This window comes from Rhamphochromis longiceps, linkage group LG7, assembly GCF_057381845.1.
Source record: "Rhamphochromis longiceps isolate RC_006_pf linkage group LG7, R_longiceps_female_GT1.1, whole genome shotgun sequence".
NCBI lineage: Eukaryota > Metazoa > Chordata > Actinopteri > Cichliformes > Cichlidae > Rhamphochromis > Rhamphochromis longiceps.
Window position 1 is genome coordinate 51,277,533 of NC_140563.1, and position 27,658 is coordinate 51,305,190.

Sequence of the window (27,658 nt, forward strand, 5' to 3'; positions counted from 1 at the left end):
TCTGCCAGCCCTGTAATATCCTCCCTCAAGATGGTAACAATTACAACTACTATCAAAGAAGTAAAATAAAAATCACCATTTTCCCCACATCGTTTCTTTAAAGATATTACTAGACAATGAGATTTATGCTGAATAGGGTTATAGATATGACTTTGAGCTTTTGGTGTTACGAAAGAAAATCCAAATCCTGTTCTTGAAGTGAGAGGAGACTGAGGCCCAGACAGAATATGGGAGAAATCTGTTCATTTCCTGGACCACACTTCAGAGATCAGACATCTGTCTTTCTGGGAAATCCATTATATCCTCCTCCTATACAGCTAGACAGGAAATAGAGAGTCCAGTTTCGAAGAGTTTGGACACAACAAAAGAATCCAGTTGAACTGGCACGGCGTTTGCGCCTTAACTTTAAAACAAGGTCACTAATTTGAGCCTCCATCTCAAGTAACATCGCTTTACCACATGTGGCCCACTTCCCCCTCATGCGCCACTCATAATGAGGGACAGTAGGTTATAATTCCACAGAACACAATGACGTAGTCAAATAGCAGACACATAACCACACACAGCTTACCGGACCGTGAACACTCCCACACAGGAATGAAAAAATGAAAAACCCTTTTTTCTGTTTGCATTGTGTGGGCTTAAATAGTTACACTCATGTGGAATAAACACATTCATCTCCAATATTTGATATTTGCTACACTGAGTGTTTGTAGAAGGGAGTCGCTGCGTCTCTCTTCAGATGTAATTTGGCATTCAGTAGGCACGATGAATGCATTGACGGCAACGTTTTTGTTTTGAGTTTTATGCATTTTTCCATTCTTCCTGTCACTCTTGAGCAAATAGAAGCAATTTGTCTAATAAGCCTGAAATGTGACAAGCGTTCGATGTGGAACAGAGTGAGTGAAAGAAGCTCTTTTGTGTGCGAGCAGAATTTGTTTTCTTTCTACCTGTCATGTACCCAAACACACGTGTTCGCCTTGTGCTCGTATCTGCTGGGCCAGACTGCACACCAGGAAGAGGCAATAATTGCTTCCATGTGCTGGCTTCCCTCTCCACCTCATGTGTGCGTCCTTCTTTCCTCCGTGCAGCGCTCAATCAAACCAGGTGAGCGCGGCCTGGGTGTGGACGTGAACTGAACCCAGTGTGCTCTCCACTCGAGTGCTTTTTTTCTTTCCCACAGCAAGGTGGACCTTTCTAGCCCAGACATGCTTGGTCTCCGTGCACCAGATGTGTGAAGGATTAGATGAGAGCACCCGGAATAAGACTCAGTGAAGCACAATGTGTCACTGCTCATGCTGTGTAAACAAACCAACTCAATTTTTAAGTGTACACGTGCGCTGTCCTGACATGCCAAGAGAACCGTCCCGTTCGTGTTTTGCTGAGTTGAGTAGAAGATTAGGATAGGTGGATTAAGATGTGTGCCTCCAGCATATGCTTCCTCAGATCAAATATCTTTAAAAAATTCCCTTTCCCATAAGTCTTGCTGACATCAAATGGGTCTGTGTTGACCGTTAGCCTTTAATTTGCTGAGATTCACCAGCTGTTCGGAGGTGAAAAAGGAAGCTTCTCCTGACAGCAATCCTCCACCAGTGATTGCCTTGTAGGCCAAACTGTCTAAAAACATGTTCTTATCTTTATATTTAAAGCATAATCCTCTGCATGAGAGCTATAAGCTTGATTCAGATTTTGGATTTAAAGAAGAAGAATTCTGTGGTTGTCTGTCCTGCTAGTGTTGTTTCTACCTCACCCTCGGCCGATGTGTTGCTGCTCTATTACTCTATTGCAGAACTCGGTTTGTCTGGACATGCAGTTCTCATATTTCAGCTAAAACAACTCATTTACTGCTATCTCAGATTCTAAGCTAAGTATGTGAAGTTACGTTGGACACTAGTGACTGGTGTCTGTTGTCCTGTTGTCTATATTGTGAACAAAGAAAATATTGTTAAAGGCAGAGTGTCTTTTTTCATGTATTTGGCAATGGTTGGCTTTGCTCTGACTTTGTATAATAGCAGACAAGACACACACACACATACTCGGTTCATTGAGTGCATCCTTACACACAAAGCTGAGGAACATTAATGACAACTTAAGCTTTGGAAAATAATACTGAATGCAAAACAAATAAGGCTTTACTTCACACAGAGTGCCCCTGTCTGAGATCACACACTCCAAAAAAAAGAAAAAGAAAAAAAATTCTGGCTCCTTTTAGATGGTAAATATTTAATCCTGCTTATTTCTTGTGTTAAGTCTACACGTATAAATCAGTGTACTGCTTCAGTCTATAACAAGTTCACTTTACTCAGTCAAATGCAGTAAGATAAAGATTTGTAAAACCAAATAGGGCTCTGTTGGTTTCATTTACGCAAATGCAGCATTTTTTCACTCTGGAGGATCTGCGAAGTGTTCTTTACTGAAAGCTTTTCAAATGTTTCTGAATTTGGTAAGTAAGCACAAGTTCATTGCCATGTCGCTTTGTGTTACAATTGCAAAACTATTCATTCTAGCAGCAAGCTACATGTTTTAAAAGTTTCTCTGTAGCTAGCTAGCTAAGGGTAGATGCAGAGTGGGCTAAAATACTGTTTCCATTACAAGCTTGAGTATTATTTGTAATTTTTTAAGGGAGTAAATTAGGCACAAAACTCTTAGCAGAACATTCCTTTTGAATATGGACACATGAAAGTGAGGGGGTACTGTGTGTAATGGCAGTGATGCTAAAATGACTGGATGCACCAGTAAGAAGAGGGTAGCTTTATATCCCATGTAGTGGAACAAATACACAATTTATACATAATTTAATCGTTGACATCCACTGATGTAAAGTGCACTCATAGGACACTAGTTACACCTTACTAATATTGGGTCCGACCCCGTTTGCCTTCAGAACTGCCTTAAATCTTCCTGGCACAGAGAAGGTGCTGGAAACAGTTGCGCACCTATTATGCGATTCACCCGTTCCACCACATCCCAAAGAAATAATTTCTACTTTACATGGCTGGTTGTCCTTCTGGAAGGAGCCATCAGAAGACGGATGCACTGAGGACACAGTTAACAACAATATTCAGGTAGGCTGTGGTGTTTAAATAATAGGTGGTACTAACAGGCCCCCACATCATTACACCACCAACAGCAATCTGAAGTTATTGGCCAACATTCTTCTCATTCAATTTTGATGAGCCTGTGCAATTTTCAGCCTTGGTTTCCTGATTTAGCTGACAGGAATGGCACCTGGTGTAATTTTCTGCCTCTGTAGCCCATCTGCTTCAAGGTTTATTGTGTTCTGCCTTCAAAGATGCTTTTCTGTATACCTTAACAGTAAGAAGTATAAATTTGAGTTGCCTTCCTATCATCTCGTCCTCTGACCTGTCAAAGTGTGCCTTCGTCCAATCGATGTAAAGATTGGTAGCACTGGAGAAAAAGTTAGAGACTTATCAAAGTCTGTAAAATTCCTTCTCTGGCGAACATAAATGTCTGTATCAGTTTTCATGGCAGTCCATCCGGTACTCAGTGAGATGTCTGAACCAAGGCAAAGGTAATGTCTTTTAAAGTTGTGCTGCTAGCATGGCTAAAAATAAAAACAGTCAAAAACTGTCAGAAAAACAGGAAAAGGTTGCATCGGGGTGGTTTGTATGAAAAACAGAAAGAAAGGAAATGCACAGCCTAGCTGACTGGGTGTCGAGAAACTAAAGCAGTGATTTACAGCAGTCTCCATCTACAGAGTGAGGTGTGTAGGTGTAGGCGAAACATCCACTCAGTTGGAGTGAATGAGTCTGAACGCATCCAGCTGGTGCGAGTGACTGAAAGAGCAGCTGTATAGTCTGAAATGATCCGAGAATGAACTCACAGTTTACACATGGCAAAACCATCAACCATAACTTCTAACGCTGACTTTGCGGGGGCTTTCATTAATACCCTTGCATAATACTGAGTAATCTAGCGAGACACTAAGGCCGCATTGTTGTTTTAAAAACGGTATTTTCCCTTATTGCACGGAGAATATCTTTGTGCACCTTTCATCAATCTTCTAACATAATAGCTATGTTTTTCCAACAAGAGCAGGTTCACGTTACAGTGTCCATAACTGACGCCGCCTTGAGCGATTTTACAGGGATATGAAGTTGGGCAATTTGGTCAGGTAAATAAAAGTAAAGAGGAAAAAAAGCAGCAACAGTTTAATCGGTATTCTGTTATTTCTAAGTTTTAGACAAGTCCAACTTCAGCTCGAATACCTCAAGGCCTGGTACTAATTGAATCTACAACAGTAATAAGTTTTGCCTCATTTCTACACATTTTTTTGTACCATATTACTTCTACAACATTTGATGTATAATTTGTATTCATGTCCTCTGCGCCGAGTTCGACGATTCCAGGAAACTCGGCGGCGTTATCCACCATGACATACCAATTTGGCTCAAGAATTTGCAGACTAAATATGCTGCAGGATGTGGGTCCATTTATTAGGCCTCTGCCTTGAGTTCAGAGCTACAGTCTGCCTAACACCAAAAATTCAGGCAATTTAATGCTGTAATTTCAGGTTTGGAGTGAGTCCTCTCCACCAGACTGGGGTGAGGTTTCGATAGAAGCGACAGATTTAATGAGGTGTTGGCTCAGACCCCTGTGACTTGCCGACTGGCTGCTGTTACATAACTTCATCAGGTAAGACAGTGCAGTGCCTGTTAAGGCTCTACATCCTACAGCGTAATGAGCCCTTAACCACTCAGCGCAGTAGCAAGGAGACTTATGGTCACCTCCAGCTGTGTCTGTAAAAGTCTGTCCGTTCTTCAGACCTCCTAATGTAAGTCGTTTTATGAAAGAGCTTCTTATGAGGAATGTAATTATTATTTTCTTTAATAGTGTAGTTTCCCTGACATAAAAAAAAACACTTTCCCCAAAGTCTGTACCTGTAAATCATTTCAGTTATGCCAGAAAATGTCACATTGACCAGATAAACTTAGTAACTGTACAGGATTTTCTTGTGTGTGCCGTGTGAATAATATGATTCAGAACTAGGGTGAAAAGTTACAAACAGACACACACACGCACAAACTTCTGCACAATCCAAACAGCTTGATCTCACACCAGAGGAAGGAAAACAGCAATTACGTCTCCTGATCGCAAAAATAATGCTATAGACACACTAGGGAAACCAGTGGTTGGATACTGCGACACGACCAGTATTATTCGGATTATTCGGATACACGATGGCTTTGAAATGGTTCCTTCTTAGACATGGACCAGGTGTGTGACATTTAGCAGTCAGCTGCAGTCTTCAACGCGACTATTGTGCGTCAGGATGTCAACAAAACAAAGTCAGCCTGCTGTCAGCCTACAAATGAATGGGGTTAAGGTGGCAATGTTTGTGATAATACAGCGATTAACTGTGAAATCAGTGAAAAATCACAAATCTGTTGCCATGTACATATGCAGAAATTCACCTTAAATAGAAATGTGAAATAATTTTTCTACATCTTCCACAAAAGGAGTGATGTAGTTAGAACTACAGGAGTGGTGTAGTCTAGAAGAACAATTCAGCTGCAGAAAAACATATAACATTATACCAGAACACAACCAGCTGGCAACCAGTTGTTCATTTCTGCTATTGCAAAGAGTTACATTGAAGGACAAGCTCCAAACTGGCTCAGATCGATTGCAATGTGTTGGCAATCTCTTCGAGAATGATTGCATTAAGTCAGTGTCAGACTGCCATTGTTTGGAGACAGGTTACCTCCCACCAGGTGATCCAGCATATGAATAAAAGTATCTGCCCGAAATTTTGAGGCTGTTGAATACCTCTCGCTGCAGATATTTGCAATCAGACATCAAGTTCGAAAAAAATCAATGTAGTTGATTCATTTCAATTTTATTTTATTTATATAGCACCAAATCACAACAACAATTACATCAAGGTGCTTTATATTGCAAGACAAAGACCCTACAATCATGCAGATGACCCCCTACGGGAAAGCACTAGGCAACAGTGGGAAGGAAAAACTACCTTTTAAGAGGAAGAAACCTCTGACAGAACCAGGCTCAGGAAGGGGCAGGCATCCAGTTTTTACTCTAGTGTGACAGAACCACAAACCAGTTCATTATGAGTTAAGAAAAATGTTGAGTTTAATTTAAAAAAAAAACCCAAAAAAACATCTTAAATAAAAAAACATAAAAGGTGAATCTGATTAAAATTAAATGTGATCATAAAATATCTGTAGTTTCTTCATTTTTCCTACAATAAAACATCTTTTGCTTTGCTGTTAATGCCTCACCTGCCTCCTATTATGGACATTTAATCACTCTTGTTTTTTGACCTGTTTGTCTTGTCTTTGTTTTGAGTTGAAAGGTTTTAAAAAATGCGAATTGTCAGACCTCCTCTGAGCGAGGGAACAGCTCTCAGTGTTGTTTTATGTTCCGTAAAGCCGTAACTTGAAGTCGGCTACGTAGTACTTATTGGTAACACAGTACGTTTTGTTGTTTTTGGAGTTGCAGCAGTGTTGTAATCTTTAATGTCTGTTACACGTCATGTAAGTTGAGTTACAGAAATCTGTTCATTTCCTGGACCACATAGTGTGGGTATGAGGGTCTCGGGATTTGGTTGTATCGATGTCACAAATAAAAATAGTCAGGCGATGGTGTCAGACACATTTGGGCTTTAGTTTTATCTCTGAGCCAGCTGCAGCGCTCACTGTCTGACCTCATCAACCGCACCATGATGTGAGTCAGTCCAGGGCCTCCAGCAAACTGATGTGGTCTGTTGAGCTCCTGGCTTGGGCTGCCGACCACGCATGGAGGTCTGTGGAGCTTTCTGTCATCCAGAACCCCGACGCCTGCAAAGCATCATTCTAAAAGCCAATCAGAGGGCAGATAAAACTCTGAGCGCCCTGCTGCTGACTGAATGGAGTCTGTAACAGTTCACAAGCATGAAAAAAACCCCAAAAAACAGTGCGGCTGTATTCTGGATAACCACAAGGAGCACCTGTATTGGCGTATGGAAACTGTGACTCATTTGGTGTTGTTTGTTGCTATAGGTACTCGTGTTTATGCTTTTAAGTGGGAACATCATCTTGTAGCCACTAAGACTTGAAAGAGTACAACATAATTAATACAGGTTCTGTGGTAACATGGAATTAGGCTGGAGGAACTTACTTAAAAACATAAAATGGAACAGTGAAAGAAAGAGGGAAAAACAAGCAAAGCATAACTCTGACCTGAGCTTCCTCACCTCTACCAACTGTGGCCGGTCACGCGGTGCCAGACATGCTGACGACCCGGAGGCCATGTGAGCCAGCAGCCTGTCTGAAGCTCTACTGGCCGCTTAACGCGGCTTGTTGAGGCACGAGCAGCAGAGCGCTTGTTTCCTGACCTTGCCCAGGGATGGAAGTGGCAACCAGGGGCAGATAGGAAAGGTGTTACATCTGATCCCTGTAAGGAAAGTTAAAAAAAATCTGTCTTTTAGTTTTTTCAGGCAGAGTGTTAATAAATACTAGAAGTCTGTTTGCTGGAAGTGGGAAACACATTTTCAGAAATTCACCCCAAGCTTGAACTCAAGAGTCTAAAAATATTCTGACTCCGGTCTGGTTTGAAACGTGTTTTTGGTGGCCAAACGTGGGTTCCTAGACTCTAAAGGGAGCAAACCGTGTACAGCAGATTTGTGAAGGCGCCTGTGGGAATTGGTAGCAGCCAGCAGGCACCTATTTGCCAAAAGAAAGAGTTTTCCCAGGTCACTCCTTCTCTGCATGGGGCCGCCTGAGGAGGGTTTTAAAAGCAGGTTCTGGCCCTGTTGCTCCTCCCTCAATAAGACTCCTACAATCCCTTCTTCACACACTCTCCCTCTCTCTCACACACACACACACATAAAAGCAGTCAGCACCCTCTATTAGGCTTAACATGACAGTTTTGCCTCATTTTTGATTCAGAAAGGAAGACAAGTACACAGATACGCCTCAACGGGGGGAAACTGCTGGAGTTTCAGACACATTTAAGTAGCTACAAAGAGAACTGCAGATCTGGGACCAGTTGGAAGGACAAAATGAACGTGTGGACGGCCCTCACACTGGCCTTGCAGCTGCTATTAAAAATGTGCTTACACGTGGAAGCACAGGCTTTGGGTGAGTGTCTTTTTTTCTTTTTTTGAAGTGTTTTGAGTCGCTTTTATGTCAGTTATTTAAATGTCACTGCATTTTTTTTTTATTTGGATTATATGGTTGCTGCTTGGGATGACAAAAAAATCAAGAAGTGGAAAAACATCTTTCCTTTTTTTAGGTTTACACAAACACACATAAGGAACGATGTCTTTAAGGTTTCTTTTTCTTTTTTATTTCTGACACCCTGCCTGCAATGTAATCGTCCATTTTCATTAGCTGTCAGAAAAGATTCAATGGCTCCACCTCTCAGTATTTTAACACACTTATGTATGAGTTTTAATGCATTATGGATGAAGCAGACACTGTGAAAGAGAATATGATATGCAGGCCCAAACACAAAAAGATCAGACAATGTGTGTGATACTCGCTGAGGTGCGAATAAAATGCTAAATATCCCAGTGAGTTGTAGAAGATATGGGGCAGTCAAATGCTTTTATTTGGGCTGGGTGTGTGTGTTTCTGACAGGAAGCAGGCAAAGATAAGAAAAAAATATTAAAAGTAGACAAAAGTTTGAGTATTAAATCCCACCATCTTTCCGCTGAAGTAAAGACATCCTGATTTTGATATCCATCTAGCCAGATCTGCTTGATTACTTCGGCTCGGGAGATTCAGCTTCCTGGCTCGTTTTAATTTAAAGAAAATCCCAGCTGGGTCACACACATGGGAATAATCAGAGATGATCTGGGTGCAGTACTGAAGTTCAAGACTCTCTTCTCTCTCACACTGTCTGACACGCGCTTGCAGTCACACACGCACGCGCCCGCATTTATTCAAGGTCACACACAAACTCGGGGCTACGCGACGCATAGAAATGTTGGCGTTTAGAGTTTATCGCCCTTCTTGCAAACCCCACCAGGTGATTGATGGCATACCTTTAAAATGCCCATTAATCCCTGGAGTCTTTTGGCAAATAGGTGCCTGATGGTATGTATAAAACAAGTCCAGATTAATGGAGTTTGTCATCTATCATTTCTCAGGCTCATTGTCTGCGTGACCACAAAACAAGGAGTGAGATCCATTTAAACCAGCCAAGTCTGGTTTTAGGTGCTCAAAAATGACATTCCATAAGCGTTATCTATGTTATTGATTAATATTAACATCTCAAGGATGGCTCACTGAGAGATGATATTACTGAAGTTTAAAGCGGACTCTCTTTCCTCTGGGCCATCCTCCAGGCCGAGCTATATCAAACTTTAAAATGAGGTAAAAGGGGGGAATATCCAGCTCTGCTTATCTTTGCAGAGTTTATGGTGAGTCTTAACTCACTGTTTAGCTCAGCTGACAAGTTCAGTTCAATTCAGTTTTTACTTATATAGTAAAGGTGCATTATATTGTAAAAAAAAACAAAACCCTACATTAATAGAGCAAAAAACCAAACAATCAAATGCCCCTCTACAAGCAAGTAACTGGCGACAGTGGGAAGGAAAAACTCCCTTTTAACAGGAGGAAACCTCCGGGACAAACCAATAAGGAGTCCACCACAACTAGTTGGGGTTGAGAGGAGGGGGACAGGACGAAAGACACGCTGTAGAAGAGAGGGGGAATTAATGATAACAGGTGGCAGAAAGTCAAAGCCAGCAACTTTTTTCCATTCATTTTTCTTCCGCTTACAATTCAAATGTCAGCGTGGATCTAAGAACAAAGCTGAAAGTAAACGTAACCTAAATCAGTGATAATGACAATAACACATAGAGTTTCTGTGTTTACGTGAATATATCTTTCTGTAAATGTACACACGGCTAGCTGATTCATTGATTCACGTAGGCTGCACTCATCCAACAGAATATATTTCATCCAGTTTATTTAGTTTCACTTTTTAAGAATAGACACAGTGTCAGCGCAGAATCATGATGGTCTCCTGGAGAAATACACATTACAGAATACTGCTCTGTGTTTACAGTGGGGGGGAAAAAGCTTTTGGACACTGCTCAATGTGTGCTTTGTTCTTGTTTGAAGCTGCGACATCAGTGCAGTGGGTTTCTGGGTTTATGACAACTCCCCATGTCAGCACAGACCATGTGATCTGCTTTCCAACATTATCGCACCGTAATGTTAAAGATCGAGGGTATTAACAAGTAAATCAATTAAAAACACATACAGCAATGCAAAAATAGCAAGAGAAATGCTGAAAGCACGTTTTTACTTAGTTTATACTTATTTTAGTTTAGTTTTTACTCAAGTTTATTCAAGACTTAATGGAAGCCAAAAGGAAAGCTAGTGTCAGAAGTAAAGTAGGAGTGCACGTGTAGTTACATTTGTAAACACTTACACATCTTAAAAGTGACAATATGCCATGTGATGTTTAAAAATGTCTAAAAAAATACACATAAAAGCCTAATATTGTTTGAATATCATGGTTTTGGTCCTGGGTAGCTAGATGACTCTTGGCTAAATGTGACTTTGCTTCTTCTGTTCTATACACTACGATGTTGTTAACGTAATTACTTCACTGCTGTTATGGCTGGCCTTTAAATGTGATGCGATAAATTAAAGCTTGCCACACAGAAATGCTCGAGTGCGAAGCGTGTGCTGAAATGCTAAAACAAGGAATGCCAGCCATTTGCACTCTTTACAGTAATCGCACCGTGACAGATTTATATGCTGGTGTTAAGGAAAGGTCAAGACACTGTTTTCCTTTATGGCTTTCAGCTGAACTAGTTTTATGAAGCTTGAAATCTGAGGTTAATCGGGGGGTGAAGTGAGACACTTTCTCAGGGTCTCCTGTGTAAGACAGCCCTGACCCTGCGAAGCCCTTTGTCCAGAAGACTTATGAAAAGCAGGACTGTGCGCTTCGTGTGTGTGGATGCCACTAAAGACACGATGCACACATCGAGCTTCCTTTGTTCTCTTTTCTTTTCTTTTTTTTTATATATTAAAAAGTTCTTATCTTGATAAAAACCAAACACAAAGGATTCGAAAAGCTTTACATTTTTAGTGGAAGTAGTGTTGACAGCACGGTGCAAGCAGGCATTTCGGTGGCTTAGTCTCACTTATCTGCGCACATATTTAAAGGCTCTGTGTTGTGTCTGACAAAACACAAGGGACCCCAGGCAGACGAGAGAGATAAAAGAAAGAGCGAGAGATCTCATCTGGGGCAATCTTGGCTGACAACAGTCAGCGGAAGCATTTGGGAGCAATTTCTGCTCCCTCACGACAGAGGGCCGTGCGGACCGTTTCAGTGGTACTTGTGTATTCACGATGGTGCAGATGCGGGACTAGAGATTCAATGCGCATCCTCTTGTGGTTTGCCCAGCTCCCAAGCCACTTTATTAAAAGGAGACTCTGACCATGAGCACCAGTGTTCTGCTCCTCTCTGGCTTTTTACTTTTAAATTGCCTGTCAGTTGAGTCAGAACATCTAAATTTCACTGTGCTTTTGTCTGCAAGCGGAAGCTCCATCTCATTTTACAATTCAAACAGTTTTAAAACAAACCTAAGAGAAGATCATAAAAACAGCACACATCTAACGTCACTGTATGCTGTTTACTTACAAATCCGCCTCCTTTTGATTTGCCTGAGCCGACCCAGCCTGCCAAGTTTGCGCTGACTGATTGACACAGCGTCTTGCTAGAGCATCTAATGCTGGGTCAACATCATCATCTTCTTCTTGTCGACTCGGAATGTGTTTACTCTCGGATCAGAGCGCCGCTGCGGGTTGTAAATATTCACATCATCCATTACTCACGTGCTTTCCCGTTTCCCTGCCTTGCTATCTGTCTCAACAGTCTACGATCTGCTCACCTCACCCGACTGCCTGCCAGACCTGCTGCAGGGGGGCCTGACCGGGCAAGGGGTGAACGAGGCTTTCATCCTAACCTCCTTCAAGTTGCAGCCCAAGACCGGAACCACTGTGTTTGGCCTGCACAACCCCAGGGACAACAGCAAGTACTTTGAGTTCACAGTGATGGGGAAGCTCAACCGAGGTAGGAGGACATCAAAGAGGCGCTGGTTGTTTAAAGCTATGCCAATCAATGTCTTCATATTAAAAATGGATTAAACGTGATAATGTTTAAAGACTCTGCAGACAGACCTGAAATCCAGCAGACAGTGTTTGCCCCCACATAATGAACTGTACTGAGTTTGTGCCCCAAACTATTTTGGTTGTGGCCAAATAGCTACACAAATAATGACGTTGCTGTTGCTATGTGCTAAGACGCAATCCAAGCACAGATAGAGAAACAAATAGCAAACAATATCAATGCTTAACATCACATAAACCCTTTACAGCAACACAGTCAATTTTGCTCTATTCATTACCTCTTCTTCCTTCTTCCTCTTCCATGCCGTGTCCTCTTAAAGCCGTGTTACGGTACTTGAGGAGTGACAAGAGGATGGCCTCTGTCACATTCAACAACCTGGTGCTGGCAGATGGCCAGCAACACCGACTGCTGTTCCACCTCAGGGGGCTGCAGCAGCAGCAGCAGCAGGGGCCAGGTGGGGTGGAGCTGCATCTGGACTGCAGGCTGGTGGAGACAGTCAGGGATCTCCCTGCTGCCTTCCAGGGTTTGCCAGCAGGCTATGGCACAGTGGAACTAAAGACTATGCAAGCCAGAGAGCAGGTGAGCCATCGCTTACAATATTTCCACACAATAGTGAATGCCCTTCTGTCACGATAATGACTCTGTAGGTTTCCAGATGGCTTAGCTGTGCACTTTCACTCGATTGATTTTAAACAGGAAAGCTTAGATGAACTAAAGCTGGTGGTTGGGGACTCATTTGAAAATGTTGCGTCGCTACAAGACTGCCACTTCCAGCAAAGAGACTCAGTTCAGACTCTGGGTAAGGTTCTTTCTGTGGAAATGTCAGTGAAAACATTCTCAGCGATAGGAAATGTTGAGTCAAAGGGGGGCAGACTCTGAGAAGCCCTTAGCTCTGTTTCAGCTGAATAAAATAACAGTCCTTCTCCCTCAGGGGTCAACACAAAGCAGCTGTCCAATCAAATGCTGGAGTTAACGAAGGTGATAAATGAGCTGAAAGACGTCCTAATTCAGCAGGTAACCACCTCTTAGCAGTCCCTCTGAGGCCACTTAATCTCTGCTCCGTCAATCCTGACCTCCCTGACAACTCGCCTGACTGAATATAAACTTTTGTTCATTTTTGACCCGTTCCAGGTTAAAGAAACATCCTTTCTCAGGAATACCATCTCAGAGTGTCAGGCCTGTGGTAAGATAATGTCTATAGTAGCTGTCAGTCATTGTAGAGAGAAAAATTGAGGACCAGTTTCCAATTGTTTAATTTATCACAGCTGATCACTTTCTTTTTTTTTCATTATCTCATGTTGTGTCACAATGCAAATTAAAATGGCACAAATGTGCACATTTTAATTTAATGGAAGACTTTCTTTTTGCTTTGTTTCTGCACTGACCCCTCAGACTCAAAACTCTCTCAATAAATTAGTTATCCTATTAGCAGATCGCACGTGATAATGGTATCAGTACATCCTTATCAGTATCCGTGCCTACATGATATTTTGATATTACTGAATGAATAACAGATGGTTAAAAAAAAAATCTTTATTTCCTCCTATTTAAAGGTCTAGGTGGCACAGAGGTGGTGAAGCCAAGGTGTGCACCGGGTGTCTGTTTCCGTGACGACATGTGTATAGAAACAGCAGAAGGTGTTGAATGTGGACCATGTCCTGATGGGTACACTGGAGATGGTTTTAACTGTGATGATGTCGACGAGGTAAAGCTCAATATCGCTCTGTGTGTGTGTGTGTGTGTGTGTGTGTGTGTGTGTGTGTGTGTGTGTGTGTGTGTGTGTGTGTGTGTGTGTGTGTGTGTGTGTGCGTCTTGCCATGCTTCTGTCCTCATGACAATCAATATAAATTTACGACCTGTGGTGTAAGGGCAAACTGTCGACATCCTTTCGAGTATTTTATGGCTACTACTTGGGCTGCTGGTTTATGAGATTATAGCTAGGGTAAAGACAGATAAATGTTTTGAGTGTATCTATTTGGCATAGCAGCAAGTTCATATTAGTGGTTTTGGATCCCGATGAGAAACAGTGTGAATTAACAGGCTGCGATTAAGGAGTACACTCAAATACACCTTGATGTCACTGAATAATGGTGGCTCCAGAATTGATCCATAAATGACTTTTTTGACGATCTGTTTATAGGTGAAAGAAATGCATCTCACTGTATTTTTCACCATTTTCAGCATATACAGACTGAATGGCAGTGGGTCCATTAAACTGGAACATGAGAAGCAAAGATATTTCACACAGGCTAATGTTCTATAATTTAGACTATGACCAAAAAAAGCAGGTAAAGGTAGAACTTTCTAAAACAAGATGGAGAACCTTATAAGGATGGCAATACAAGATTGCGTGTTTGCCTGTCTGTCTTTTCTGTTTGCACTGACCTCTTTTCTGAGGACTGGGCCCTTCAGCATTCTCTTTCTTGCATGAGCAATGTCATCAGACCTAAAAGCTTTTGGGGAGAAGCCCTTTGAGAACCACATACATTTTGCAGCTCAACAGAGTTCATGTCCTTTCTGCAGTGTCAGTTTAACCCCTGCTTTCCTGGAGTGCGCTGCGTCAACACTGCCCCAGGCTTCCGCTGTGACGCCTGTCCGCTGGGCTACACCGGCCTGCCAGTGGAGGGTGTGGGCATAGTGTACGCTCAGACCAATAAACAGGTAAGACAGTGGATGCATCATGAAGGAAACAGAATATTATTATCAGTGTATATCAAAAAAGACACACACACATACACAAAAATGGACTTAAATGTAGTCTGAATCCAGCAGCAGATTGCAATATGTTGTTGATCTTACCATAAAATTATTTATTTAAGCATTTAAACAATAAAGGAGGGTTCTCACTTTAAAAGAGCAAAAAAGTTCAATCAATAAATGTGCCAACACAAGTGACTTTTACTTTAGGTGTTTAAAAAAGTTTGCACAAACCTATGGGGGTTTTCACTGGAGTCCAGTCAGCCAGTAGATCACGTCTGTCAAGCTCATTAGATATCATGTGCTGCATAGAACCCACTTTGACCTCAAGAGGGCCGGGCCATTGAATCCTTGAGATATCTTAATATAAGGAAAAGGGCAATTTCAGTGGTAAATCTCAGTTTTTCTACCTGAAATGCAGCTGTAGTGAATGAAAGAAATCTATTGGCACAAGTAATTGTTTATTAATTACTTAATTACTTTAGTGTTGTGTAAATGGCCACGGGCACGGTCTTTATCAGTAGGAAAAATTGCATTACTTTTACAAATGAGTTAAAACTCCAGAGTTTTACCCAACTTCACTTTTTTCCAACACCATACAGTGGGTCGGTTTGTCTTCTCCGGGCCAATTCTGGCCCCTGTGCCTTATGTTTGACAAACTTGGTCGAGAGCAATGAAGACACCAAATTTAAAACATGAAGAAAACATAACTTTTCCACCTCGTTGGACTGCTTTCATTATCTCCATCATGTCACACAGGATTAGCCACACTAAATGTTTATCTTGATGCACCAGATCCTGATTGGCGGGAACAGATGGATATCGTTTTTTTTAATTTGCTGATTTACGTTCTACTTCCATGCTTATTTATTGCTCCGAATTTGTAAATATGACCTGCAGTCTGCAGCGTGTTATTTACCCTTTTAATGCATTTTAGATTCCTACAAAATAAACACCTAAAATACCCAGTGTGCATAAATTACTCCCACTTTAATTTGTGCTCTAATACTGTAAGTATTATAAAGCACAGCTTCAGCTGTTGCGGGGCTTTAGAGGATTTATATGGCATCCTTTGTTTTGTTTTGGGGCGTATTTTTTACACTTATTTTTGGAGCAATTAAATCTGAACAAGTTGTTACAGTCTGCTCATTTTTTTACAATCCAGGTCTGCGATGACATCGATGAATGCAAAGGACCTGACAATGGAGGCTGTACTGCAAACTCGAACTGCCACAACTCTGCGGTAAGAACACCGTTGATGTATTGTATGACCATTACTACAGGTCTTTATTGCTACTCAAAGATGCTCATGTGCAGTTGTGATAATTCCCGCACAGGGCTCCTATCACTGTGGTAGCTGTAAGTCAGGATTCACAGGAGATCAGGTGAAGGGCTGTAAGCCGGAGATCAGCTGTGGCAACAGCCTGACCAACCCCTGTGATGTCAACGCTCAGTGTATTGTAGAAAGAGACGGATCCATCTCTTGTCAGGTAATATTCTTCATCACTCAAATGCTTATGTGCAGTATATGAATGAGTTTGTAAGAAGCTTCATTTGTCTTGTCAGTGTGGAATTGGCTGGGCTGGAAATGGATACCTGTGTGGAAAGGATACGGACATTGATGGATATCCAGATGAGAAACTCAAATGCAAAGATCCAAACTGCAGAAAGGTAACCATGGTGCAAGTTGTCAAGATTAGCAGCTTTGCTGTGGCAGGTATATCTTTATTTAATCATCATACTGTCACATGTCTTTGCAGGATAACTGTGTCTTTGTTCCTAACTCTGGTCAAGAGGATGCCGACAGAGATGGTTATGGAGATGCCTGTGATGAAGATGCAGATGGCGATGGTATTCCAAACGAACAGGTCGGTGGCTATCTCGCAACAAATGCCTCTAAAACATATTATACCTAAAGATTCTCATTTTTGTTTGTCTTGCTAATTTTCCTAGATTGATTAAGCTTGTAAAAGTACTAATACCTCCTATGTGTATGTGCACTAAAATGACTGCTGCTCCTGGCAGACGGTTATTTTACGACTGTAAAGTGGGCAAAGGGGCTAGCCTAGCTCTGTCCAAAGATTACAAAATCCACTTGCCGCTGTTTTCCAAATTCACCTATTAACATATCATATCCACAGACACCACATTTATGCACAGAAATGTGGATGTAGCAACTTTGAGGTCACCCACTGGCTACCTTTACAAAGCCACAAGTTTGGTGTGGATACAACCATTTGCTGACATCAGGGGAATTGCTTGCTATTTAGATTAGCAAGATGCATTGGGATGCTAATGCTGGCTTACGAAAAAGACTTAAAGCAAATTAAACTGCCTGGAGAAACTGAACATCCGATATTTAGAGTGTGTTTAATTACCATCAAACAAAGCCAAAATCCTTTATAAAGTATACCTTTAACTCTTAAAGAGGAACTGCAAATTTTTATACTTAAGGGACAAAAGTTGCTGTTTGCTATGTGCAGAAATATGAGCCAAGTGGCACTGAATTCCCCCTCACCCCAAACTACAGGGAGTGCAGAATTATTAGGCAAGTTGTATTTTTGAGGAATAATTTTATTATTGAACAACAACCATGTTCTCAATGAACCCAAAAAACTCATTAATATCAAAGCTGAATGTTTTTGGAAGTAGTTTTTAGTTTGTTTTTAGTTTTCGCTATTTTAGGGGGATATCTGTGTGTGCAGGTGACTATTACTGTGCATAATTATTAGGCAACTTAACAAAAAACAAATATATACCCATTTCAATTATTTATTTTTACCAGTGACATCAATATAACATCTCCACATTCACAAATATACATTTCTGACATTCAAAAACAAAACAAAAACAAATCAACGACCAATATAGCCACCTTTCTTTGCAAGGACACTCAAAAGCCTGCCATCCATGGATTCTGTCAGTGTTTTGATCTGTTCACCATCAACATTGCGTGCAGCAGCAACCACAGCCTCCCAGACACTGTTCAGAGAGGTGTACTGTTTTCCCTCCTTGTAAATCTCACATTTGATGATGGACCACAGGTTCTCAATGGGGTTCAGATCAGGTGAACAAGGAGGCCATGTCATTAGTTTTACTTCTTTTATACCCTTTCTTGCCAGCCACGCTGTGGAGTACTTGGACGCGTGTGATGGAGCATTGTCCTGCATGAAAATCATGTTTTTCTTGAAGGATGCAGACTTCTTCCTGTACCACTGCTTGAAGAAGGTGTCTTCCAGAAACTGGCAGTAGGACTGGGAGTTGAGCTTGACTCCATCCTCAACCCGAAAAGGCCCCACAAGCTCATCTTTGATGATACCAGCCCAAACCAGTACTCCACCTCCACCTTGCTGGCGTCTGAGTCAGACTGGAGCTCTCTGCCCTTTACCAATCCAGCCACGGACCCATCCATCTGGCCCATCAAGACTCACTCTCATTTCATCAGTCCATAAAACCTTAGAAAAACCAGTCTTGAGATATTTCTTGGCCCAGTCTTGACGTTTCAGCTTGTGTGTCTTGTTCAGTGGTGGTCGTCTTTCAGCCTTTCTTACCTTGGCCATGTCTCTGAGTATTGCACACCTTGTGCTTTTGGGCACTCCAGTGATGTTGCAGCTCTGAAATATGGCCAAACTGGTGGCAAGTGGCATCTTGGCAGCTGCACGCTTGACTTTTCTCAGTTCATGGGCAGTTATTTGGCGCCTTGGTTTTTCCACACGCTTCTTGCGACCCTGTTGACTATTTTGAATGAAACGCTTGATTGTTCGATGATCATGCTTCAGAAGCTTTGCAATTTTGAGACTGCTGCATCCCTCTGCAAGATATCTCACTATTTTTGACTTTTCTGAGCCTGTCAAGTCCTTCTTTTGACCCATTTTGCCAAAGGAAAGGAAGTTGCCTAATAATTATGCACACCTGATACAGGGTGTTGATGTCATTAGACCACACCCCTTCTCATTACAGCGATGCACATCACCTAATATGCTTAATTGGTAGTAGGCTTTCGAGCCTATACAGCTTGGAGTAAGACAACATGCATGAAGAGGATGATGTGGACAAAATACTCATTTACCTAATAATTCTGCACTCCCTGTAGTACATGTCCATGCTAGGTTATTGTTTTTGGCTTTTTTCTGCTGTTGGCAAAATTACATGCTTAATGACACTGAGAAAAGTTAAAAGTGTGGGCAGTAGATGTCATTTATATGACCAAAAACTGTTTTGTTTTTAGTTCACTTCCAGGTTGTTGCAAAGCAACATGATGATTTTAACTGATATCCCTAACAATACGAATCGGGGGCTAAGATGTACCTATGTGCTAAGTTTGGCTACTCCTAATCATGTTGACAGTACAGGCAGCCAAAGAAACAAACAAAAGATTTCATCTTTTATAATAAGATGCACAGTGATATCAATCTCATAAAAATCGAAAAGGTTTCAGCCCTGAAGCATACAGAGGCTTACGCTTTACCCACCATATTACCCACTCACATGACTCATAAATGAATATGTGCACACGCTCCTTCTTCATCAGGACAACTGCAGGTTAAAAGCCAATGTGGACCAGAGGAACAGCGACAAGGACAGCCACGGCGACGCCTGTGATAACTGCCGCCTGGTGGAGAACCCCGACCAGAGGGACACTGACGGTGATGGCAAAGGGGACGCCTGTGATGATGACATGGATGGAGATGGTGAGGAGAGAAATGACATCACTGATGCTGACGCTCTTGTTATATAATCAACATCACTGGAGGCTTTTGCTGTTATGACTTCTTACCCTGCACTCCCTTTTATGATTCCACTGCTGTGGTCTCGTAGTGAATTACTCACAAGGATGCATGCAACTTTTATAGTTAGTTACAGATCCCTTTGTTGTTTAAATGCATCACTTTATATTAGGATAGATTTTGTATGCCAGCTCAGGCTGAATAAACAACACCGTAAAGAAAAAAATAAATGATGAAAGCCGATAGCAGGCTGACCCCAAAGCGAGTACAACCTTTGATCACTCAGCAGCGATTATACCTCATGAAGCCCCCACAGGACAAGAAGATAGTTCTTCCTTCCACTGCTGCTGCTTGACCTTTATGCATTAGTAGTGCTGCTACTGCCTCCCTGTGATGAAGTAAAATACCATCTGAATGCAGGTTCTCCGGAACAACATAGAAAATGCAACAGTGCACCCTAGTGGTGATATTAGAAAGATCAGCTTATAAAATCATTTCTTTAGTGAGACAGCAGCATAAACCTATTGCTCGTGTTTCATGATAAAGATGACTCTGTCAGTAATACAGCTTGCTTTCCACAGGTATGCTGCTGTGATTATATTACAAAGAATACTGCTGATTATTTCCTGGAAAATAGTGACCCAAACTCATATCTGTCTTTTAAAGCAAGGTATTCAGTCCACTGCCGCAGAAAGCAAACAAATGCACATCTTTACAGCTGACATGCAGGATTTACAGTCTTTGTTGACTTAACTGACTGCTCATCAAATTCTTTGCACATTTATATATTTTATAAACCCACTTGGTGGCAGTTTGAGTGTTAAATGAGTGTCACCTGATCGATGTGCAGGTCTGAAGAACTTCCTGGATAATTGCCAGCGTGTCCAGAACAGAGACCAGCTGGACCGGGATGGAGACGGGGTGGGAGACGCTTGTGACAGCTGCCCCGACATCCCCAACCCAAATCAGGTCAGTCATACAGGTGGATGTATGGCGGTCATGTAAATTAACTAAATACACTGACATAAGGATAGTTTATTTGATTTTGCTCGTAGTATTTAGTGTTTGATTCACTAGATTTATCTAACCACTATAGTTATGAGTGAGATATGAGATTTCAAATTCAACATCTTATGAAATACAAAAATATACTATCAACAAACACACTGTTGAAGTGCTTCAAACATTCTGTGCTCCGTAAAAAAACACTAACAGTTTCTTTGAAATAAAAGGAAAAATTATCTAATGATCAGAGAAAAGTCAGATAAATGCAGTTTGTTCTATAGTTTGCAGTTCTAATATGTCATTCAAAAGGTCCATATTACTGCTGAACGAAGCTGTTTGCACTGTGCATTTACCTTTACAAAAATAAGATCTTAACTGCAGGATTAAAGTTGTATTTTCACACTTGTCTCATTGCTGTCTGCTCTCTCTTCAGTCTGATGTTGATAATGACTTGGTTGGGGATTCCTGTGATACAAACCAAGACAGGTGATAACACTATCTTGATATCTACAGTACCAGTATAGCTTTTATTCATTTATTTCAATTTAACTCATGTCACTGCGTCGCTTCCTGTGTAGTGATGGCGATGGTCACCAGGATACCAAGGATAACTGCCCACTCGTGATCAATAGCTCTCAGCTGGACACTGACAAAGACGGGCTGGGTGACGAATGCGATGACGATGATGACAACGACGGGATACCGGATGTTTTACCACCGGGTCCAGACAACTGCCGGCTGGTACCAAATCCTGATCAGATTGATGATAACAGTGAGTTTCAGATTGTCCCCTGATAATTAAAAAAAATGAGTTTGTAGGGATGTTCAGTTGTTTTTGTTGAGACGTTTGGCTAAAAAGCAGATTGATGCTGAAAGATTAATGGTCATAATTTCGGGAGAACGTCTCTCTTCCCCCTGCACTGTTACTGACATTATTTATTTCACACCCACGCGGATCAAACAGTAGCAACCTTGGGCAGATTAAGTGGCAATTTTTGTGAGGAGAAAAAAAAAGCGCAATTTTTGCGAGCCTAAACTCATTCGCCAATTTTATGACTCGCTGTGACATTACTTGTGTGAAAATGGATTCTGAAACTAATGGGAGTGGAGTGTCAATTCAAATAAAGAGGGGCAAGGCCATTTTTTCCCAGCAGTCAGAGTTCAGCGAGGCAGAGTTAACAGACCATTACTTACATTATTACAACACACAACTTTTTCTTGTGTAGCCAGTTGTGGTAGTAGCACAGTTTTAATAGCCTAACAAAACTCAAAAGTCAGATATTTGCTTTTATTTAATAATCAGTGCCCTTTTAAATGTCATGTGTCCAAAGCTGTACTGTTAGACAAATGTATTTTTGCCAGCTAATATGTAGCATCTAGACCTATGAATTAAGAAATGGTATTGCTCCCTTTGATTTAGATTCGGTTTTCTTTTGAAGTTTATCGCACAGAGGGTTTTGTTTTTTGTAACTGCCATCCAGGGCTATTGCTGTCCCCTGTTGAGCAGAGACCAGAAAGCACGTAGCCTGTGTCGTGATTAAGGTTTCTTTCGTTTGTGTGTCGTCTGGTGGTTAGTTGCTGTTTGCTCCACACAACAAAGTGATTCATTCTTTCTGCCCTCACAGATTTTGTTTCCCCCTCGCTGTCATTCAGGGGCCTTTGATGTGTGGCACTCTCATAATTCCCACCAACTACATAAAAGCAAAGTGGTTCCCTTTGACATTGTAATCTTTTTTCTAGATTTCTACTCAATCGTGCACTCTGTGAGCCTGTACAAACTACTGTTACTGAAAGGTAGCAGTCCATTCGTAACATTATGTGTGGTTCAACATTACAGAATAATGTATGGTTATCACAAAATCCCAGTTGCAAACGTGGACGGCTTATGTTTGTGTCTCGGTACAGCATTTAGGAAGAATCAGACACATTCAGAGCTGATTTTGACTTATTAAAGACTCAGCGAGAAGCCATATCAGTATATGTCTGTCGTACTGGAGGGTGTGGACTGTAGTGAGCTTCACTAAAAGGTCTTAATTTTTCAGCAATTTTTTAAAAACTGTGTGACAACATTTAGTGCATCAATTCATCCATTTTCATGTGCTTATCTGGGACCGGGTTGCAGGGGCAACAGCCTATTCGGAGCAACCCAGTCCTCCCTCTCCCCAGCCACCTCCTACAGCTTATCCAGGGGCAAACTGAGGTGTTCCCAGGCCAGCCAAAAAATATAATCGCTCCAGCGTGTCCCCGTGATCTTTCACGGGGCCTTCTCCCTGGTGGTGCCCAAGAGACATCCTTGTCAGATACTAAAACCTTTCAGTGTTTAGTAGTGGCTCCACTCTGAGCCCTTGCTTGAATGAATGAATGAATGAATGAATGAATTACTAGCCCCATCTCAGGTGCCCCTCAGAGAAAGCTCATTCTTGTCAGTCATTATCCATTCAGATTCAGGAAAGGAGAGAAGTTAATGGACCAGGTCACCCTACCCGGGGCAGGGTTACCGTAGCCCCACCCTGGACCCTGGCCTGTGGAGGGAGCTTGAAGGAGAGTGGCTGGTGGCTGGCCCTTAGCTCACATGGATTAAGCATAGGCCTGCCCTCCACCACCCACAGGAGTCACTAAAGGGGTCGGGTGAAATGCATCGAGCAGAGGCCCTGGCGGTCTATCCCCGGCTATCAAGGCTGGCTATTGTGTAGTGACAAAGTACAGTACTTGAGATCATTTATCCAATGAGGTTGCACAGCTTCTGAGATATTTTGATCATACACTATTGTGTTTCCAAAGTAAATTAAAGATTTGAAACTACTCATGCACCAAATTTTTAACTGTACTTTTTAACTTTTCAGGTGACGGTGTTGGAGATATTTGTGAGTCTGACTTTGACCAGGACAAAGTGATAGACAGGATTGATAATTGTCCTGAAAATGCCGAGATTACCTTGACTGACTTCAGGGCCTATCAGACTGTTGTGCTGGACCCCGAGGGCGATGCCCAGATTGACCCCAACTGGGTTGTTTTGAACCAGGTATGAACATTATTATCACTGATCATTCAAATTTATCCATCATAGGCAGATATTTTTATATACACATGCTTGACTTTACTTGACTTTTGTGATTTCCCCAAGTGTTTTGTTGTCCAGCTTTGCTGTTTTGGTTCACTCTTACCACTCTCCTTGAATAGATTTCTGGCCCAGCAGGCAGCCTTTTATTGCCAAAAAACTAAAAACCCACGCTACACTACATGTTGAGACACACTTAGTCGGTAGCTGATGAACGTGTTGGTGCATTTAGCAGCTAATGTTCAGCAGATGTTGCCCTCGGGAGCTGGAAGAACAGAAAAATTACGCTGAAAGCAGGGTGCTGATCTGTATTCAGTTTGTGGCCAGAAACTGAAAAAAAAATCAGAGCTGCTAAATGTGTATATAGGGCACTTGCCAGATCAACTTGAAAGGTCGTGTTGTTCACAGTGTGTTAAAAAAAAAGAAAAGAAAAAAAAGAGTCACGGCAGCTTTAATTCATGGCCTAAAAAAAGTACGTGTGCAAGCACATTTTAATAAACCTGAAATGCAAATACAAGCTTTTGAAATTAAAAGTTTCACGGTGCATCATTCATCATTAAAAACATCTCTTCCTTATCAGGGAATGGAAATCGTTCAGACCATGAATAGTGATCCTGGACTTGCTGTCGGTAAGGTGTATTTAGCTTTTTTACCTGAATATCACTTTTAGTGTTGTGTGCAAGAAACTACTCGTCGTATCTAATGCGCTAATTACTCTTTCTGATGTCAGGTTACACGGCTAATTACTCTTTCTGATGTCAGGTTACACGGCTTTCAGCGGCGTGGACTTTGAGGGGACTTTTCACGTGAATACAGTCACTGATGATGACTACGCTGGCTTCATCTTTGGTTACCAGGACTCATCCTCCTTCTACGTGGTGATGTGGAAGCAGACTGAACAGACCTACTGGCAGGCAACCCCCTTCAGAGCCGTGGCCGAGCCTGGCATACAGCTGAAGGTGAGAGGGCGAGTCATCTCACTTTAGTTTTACTCACTCGACCTGTTTTACACATTCTTGTTTTCCTTCTGCTTCTACAATCGCCTTACTTGTCTCTGCTTCTGCGTTAGGCTGTGAAGTCTAGATCAGGCCCCGGCGAGCATTTGAGAAACTCACTGTGGCACACGGGAGACACCACCGACCAAGTGCGCCTGCTGTGGAAGGACCCGAGAAATGTGGGCTGGAAGGATAAGGTGTCCTATCGCTGGTACCTGCAGCACCGCCCACAGGTTGGATACATCAGGTATTATAAAATTCTTACGGCTTCCTAAATTTTCTTGCCAAGAGCAAGATGAGACGGTCAGCATTGTGTGTAGGTGCAAACTGTATGTTCAGCCATTGGAAAGCCAGGCTGGCTGTTTCTTAGTCTTAATAGTTGTAATTTAATAACTAAGGTAAAAATCCCTTGTTGTGCTTTGTGCAGAGCCCGCTTTTACGAAGGAACTGAGCTGGTTGCAGACTCCGGCGTGACCATCGACACAACCATGAGAGGAGGACGACTTGGCGTGTTCTGTTTCTCGCAGGAAAACATTATCTGGTCCAATCTGAAATACCGCTGCAATGGTAAGGAAATCAAACGTTGCAACATAATTTACAAATGGGATAACAATGCTAGAAAACTGTCAGTAGCTCCATCCTAATTTGGTGTTTAGTGCAGGTAATTAGCAGAAAACTATGCTAATATGCTGATCAACATTTTACTAAAGGGCTTTCTCAGCCTCACGGAATGTGCAGCATCTTGCTGCATGACCTCTGAGACTAGTTGTCTGCAACAGCTTCATATTCCATCTTGTTACATAAAGACTGCAGCTGTGAAGAGAATTAGTTTGACCTCACTGCATATGAGATTTTAAGCTTGTCTCATAACGCCTAACTTGTCACTTCCGCAGACACCATCCCGGAGGATTTCCAGGAGTTCAGCAGTCAGCATGGCGTCGACTCGCTCTAAAGCCAACGCGGAAAAAAATACCACTGCAGAGCTACGAGGAATGCATCAGTGTGTACGTGCGAGTGTGTACGTGCGAGTGTGTACGTGCGAGTGTGCGCACGTTTGTGTGTGCGTGTGTGGATGCCTGTGTCTGTGTTTTGATGTTTATGGCTTTTGTGCATACATGGCCACAATCTTTGTACTGTGTGTGTATTTTCTCATGCTGTCTCATTTCTCTTAAATGTCTCGAGCTGAGCTTTTAGGTTTAATGGATTTTATCAAATACATTGCAATATGCCCCCTTAGAAATCCTGCATATTTGATTTTTACCCTTTGGTATCTCTCTGTAAAACATAATCCTTTTCAAAGTTTCCTCATGCAAAAAGTTACAAACTGACATGCTGAAGAGTCTCTGGTGTAGATGTCAATGTGCATTTGATGCATTTGATCTCCTGCACAGTTATTTTAGTTATTTTACCCAAACTTCATTTTTTGCGTCCATATTCAGAAAATTCAAGTGTCTTTTATTTTGTCTTCTACTCTATACTCTTCTTCTCTTCCTCTTAGTGCCTTACTCGTGGTTAAATCATCTTGTAAGCTGAATCCTTACCAAAAAATGTAGCATAAGACACCATAGCGCTGCATACAGTTTTATTAGTTTTGTTTCCCCTGTACTTGGAGTTGTTCTTTTATTATGATTTTTTCATAATAAATTCTACATTTTCCCAGGAAATAAAGTGAGATGTTATCATATAATAATTTTTACTACTACGCAGAAGTCATATTTGAACGCTTTTTGGGATATACAGTGCTTAGCAGATTTCTTAGACCACCTGTCATAAAAACCAAATAAAAAAACACGTCTTTACATTTATTGGCATGTAAGGAATTAAATTCACCTTTTTATACCCAAATTTAGCTGGTACATTTTCTTGTCAGAAATGGAAGTAAATAACTGTCAAAAGAAAAAGAAAAAAACAGGCTTTGCTGGGTTTTTTTCACCTTTTCTTGTATTTCAATCAATTTGAAAATTCATAGATAATAACAATAATTGTATTTTAGCATTTAAAATATAATTTCATCATTTGGATTAACCGGTAAAGAAATATAAAAATAATTTTGGTAATTTCCAGTACTATTAATATTGGACAGCTAGGTGGTGGGTCGTTGTGTTTGTGGGGTCAATTTTTTCTTTATGTTTTGTTTTTTATAATAGCTACCAGAAAATGGGCTGATCATGTTTCTGGTCTCGCTCACTCTAGAAGGCCAGTTTGGTTTTACATGGTTTTCTCTTTCTATTATTTGAACCTTGAGATTTTGATCATTTCACTTATCTCAAAGTAATTAGTGGGCTACATAGAAAATACTTCTACACATTATAATGAAAATTTATTTTGGCCAGGTTCATGACTAAATATATATATGTATATATATATATATATATATATATATATATATATATATATATATATATATATATATATATATATATATATATATATATATATTTAGTCATGAACCTGGCCAAAATAAATTTTCATTATAATGTGTAGAAGTATTTTCTATGTAGCCCACTAATTACTTTGAGATAAAGATATGTTGTATACACATAAAGGACATTTTGCTGTTATTTGGTTTTGTTATTTTATAAGTTGTACTAGTCTGGATTGTTTGACCAGGTTCAAGAATCATACAGAATTTTTAACATTATATATTTTTTAAAAATCATGCATGCGTGCATTCATTACTTTTCAAGGATGGGCAATTAATTATCCCAAGGGGCTACATGTCAAACTGGGACTGTTATGAAAGCCCCACATCAATAAGCTTAATTCACTTCTATGTTATCTCTTTATTAGCTTATTGACTCCATGACCTCATGTGACCCCTTAGGAAAAATGAATTGCCCAACATTTACGCTGAAAGTGCTGTTTTGTTTTGATCAAAGGGTCCTAAAATGCCACTGCAGATCCCTCTGATGGAACATTTGTTAATTAAAGAATCAGGCAGACCACACGATGCTTCTGAATCTCACCAGTGGGAACTTTGCATTCACATGGAGGTAGAGCTGTTTTATGGTGAGCTGAGACCAGAATTTGGATAAGCTTTTATAAATTGGATTTGGAAA

The 27,658-nt window shown here is 41.2% G+C and overlaps 1 protein-coding gene across 1 annotated transcript; it reads left to right on the forward strand.

Annotated features, from left to right (window-relative positions):
- The first annotated feature begins 7,781 nt into the window (after positions 1–7,781).
- Positions 7,782–26,402, forward strand: thbs4b (thrombospondin 4b). The gene is made up of 22 exons (XM_085414179.1): positions 7,782–8,102; positions 11,863–12,060; positions 12,437–12,696; positions 12,814–12,916; positions 13,049–13,131; positions 13,249–13,300; positions 13,671–13,822; positions 14,641–14,778; positions 15,980–16,057; positions 16,152–16,304; positions 16,381–16,485; positions 16,575–16,682; positions 19,346–19,505; positions 20,392–20,510; positions 20,980–21,032; positions 21,125–21,318; positions 23,390–23,568; positions 24,185–24,233; positions 24,367–24,563; positions 24,674–24,846; positions 25,027–25,166; positions 25,493–26,402. Exons 1-22 carry the CDS (start codon positions 8,024–8,026, stop codon positions 25,549–25,551), a joined length of 2,832 nt encoding a protein of 943 aa, XP_085270305.1. The 5' UTR covers positions 7,782–8,023; the 3' UTR covers positions 25,552–26,402.
- Positions 26,403–27,658: the final 1,256 nt, after the last annotated feature.

Bases quoted from the DNA above. Each gene is read 5' to 3' on its own strand.
- thbs4b (XM_085414179.1), top strand. From the start codon at position 8,024: ATGAACGTGTGGACGGCCCTCACACTGGCCTTGCAGCTGCTATTAAAA. The intron at 16,058-16,151 runs GTAAGAACACCG...ATTCCCGCACAG, and splicing joins CGAACTGCCACAACTCTGCG to GGCTCCTATCACTGTGGTAG. The intron at 16,305-16,380 runs GTAATATTCTTC...TTGTCTTGTCAG, and splicing joins ACGGATCCATCTCTTGTCAG to TGTGGAATTGGCTGGGCTGG.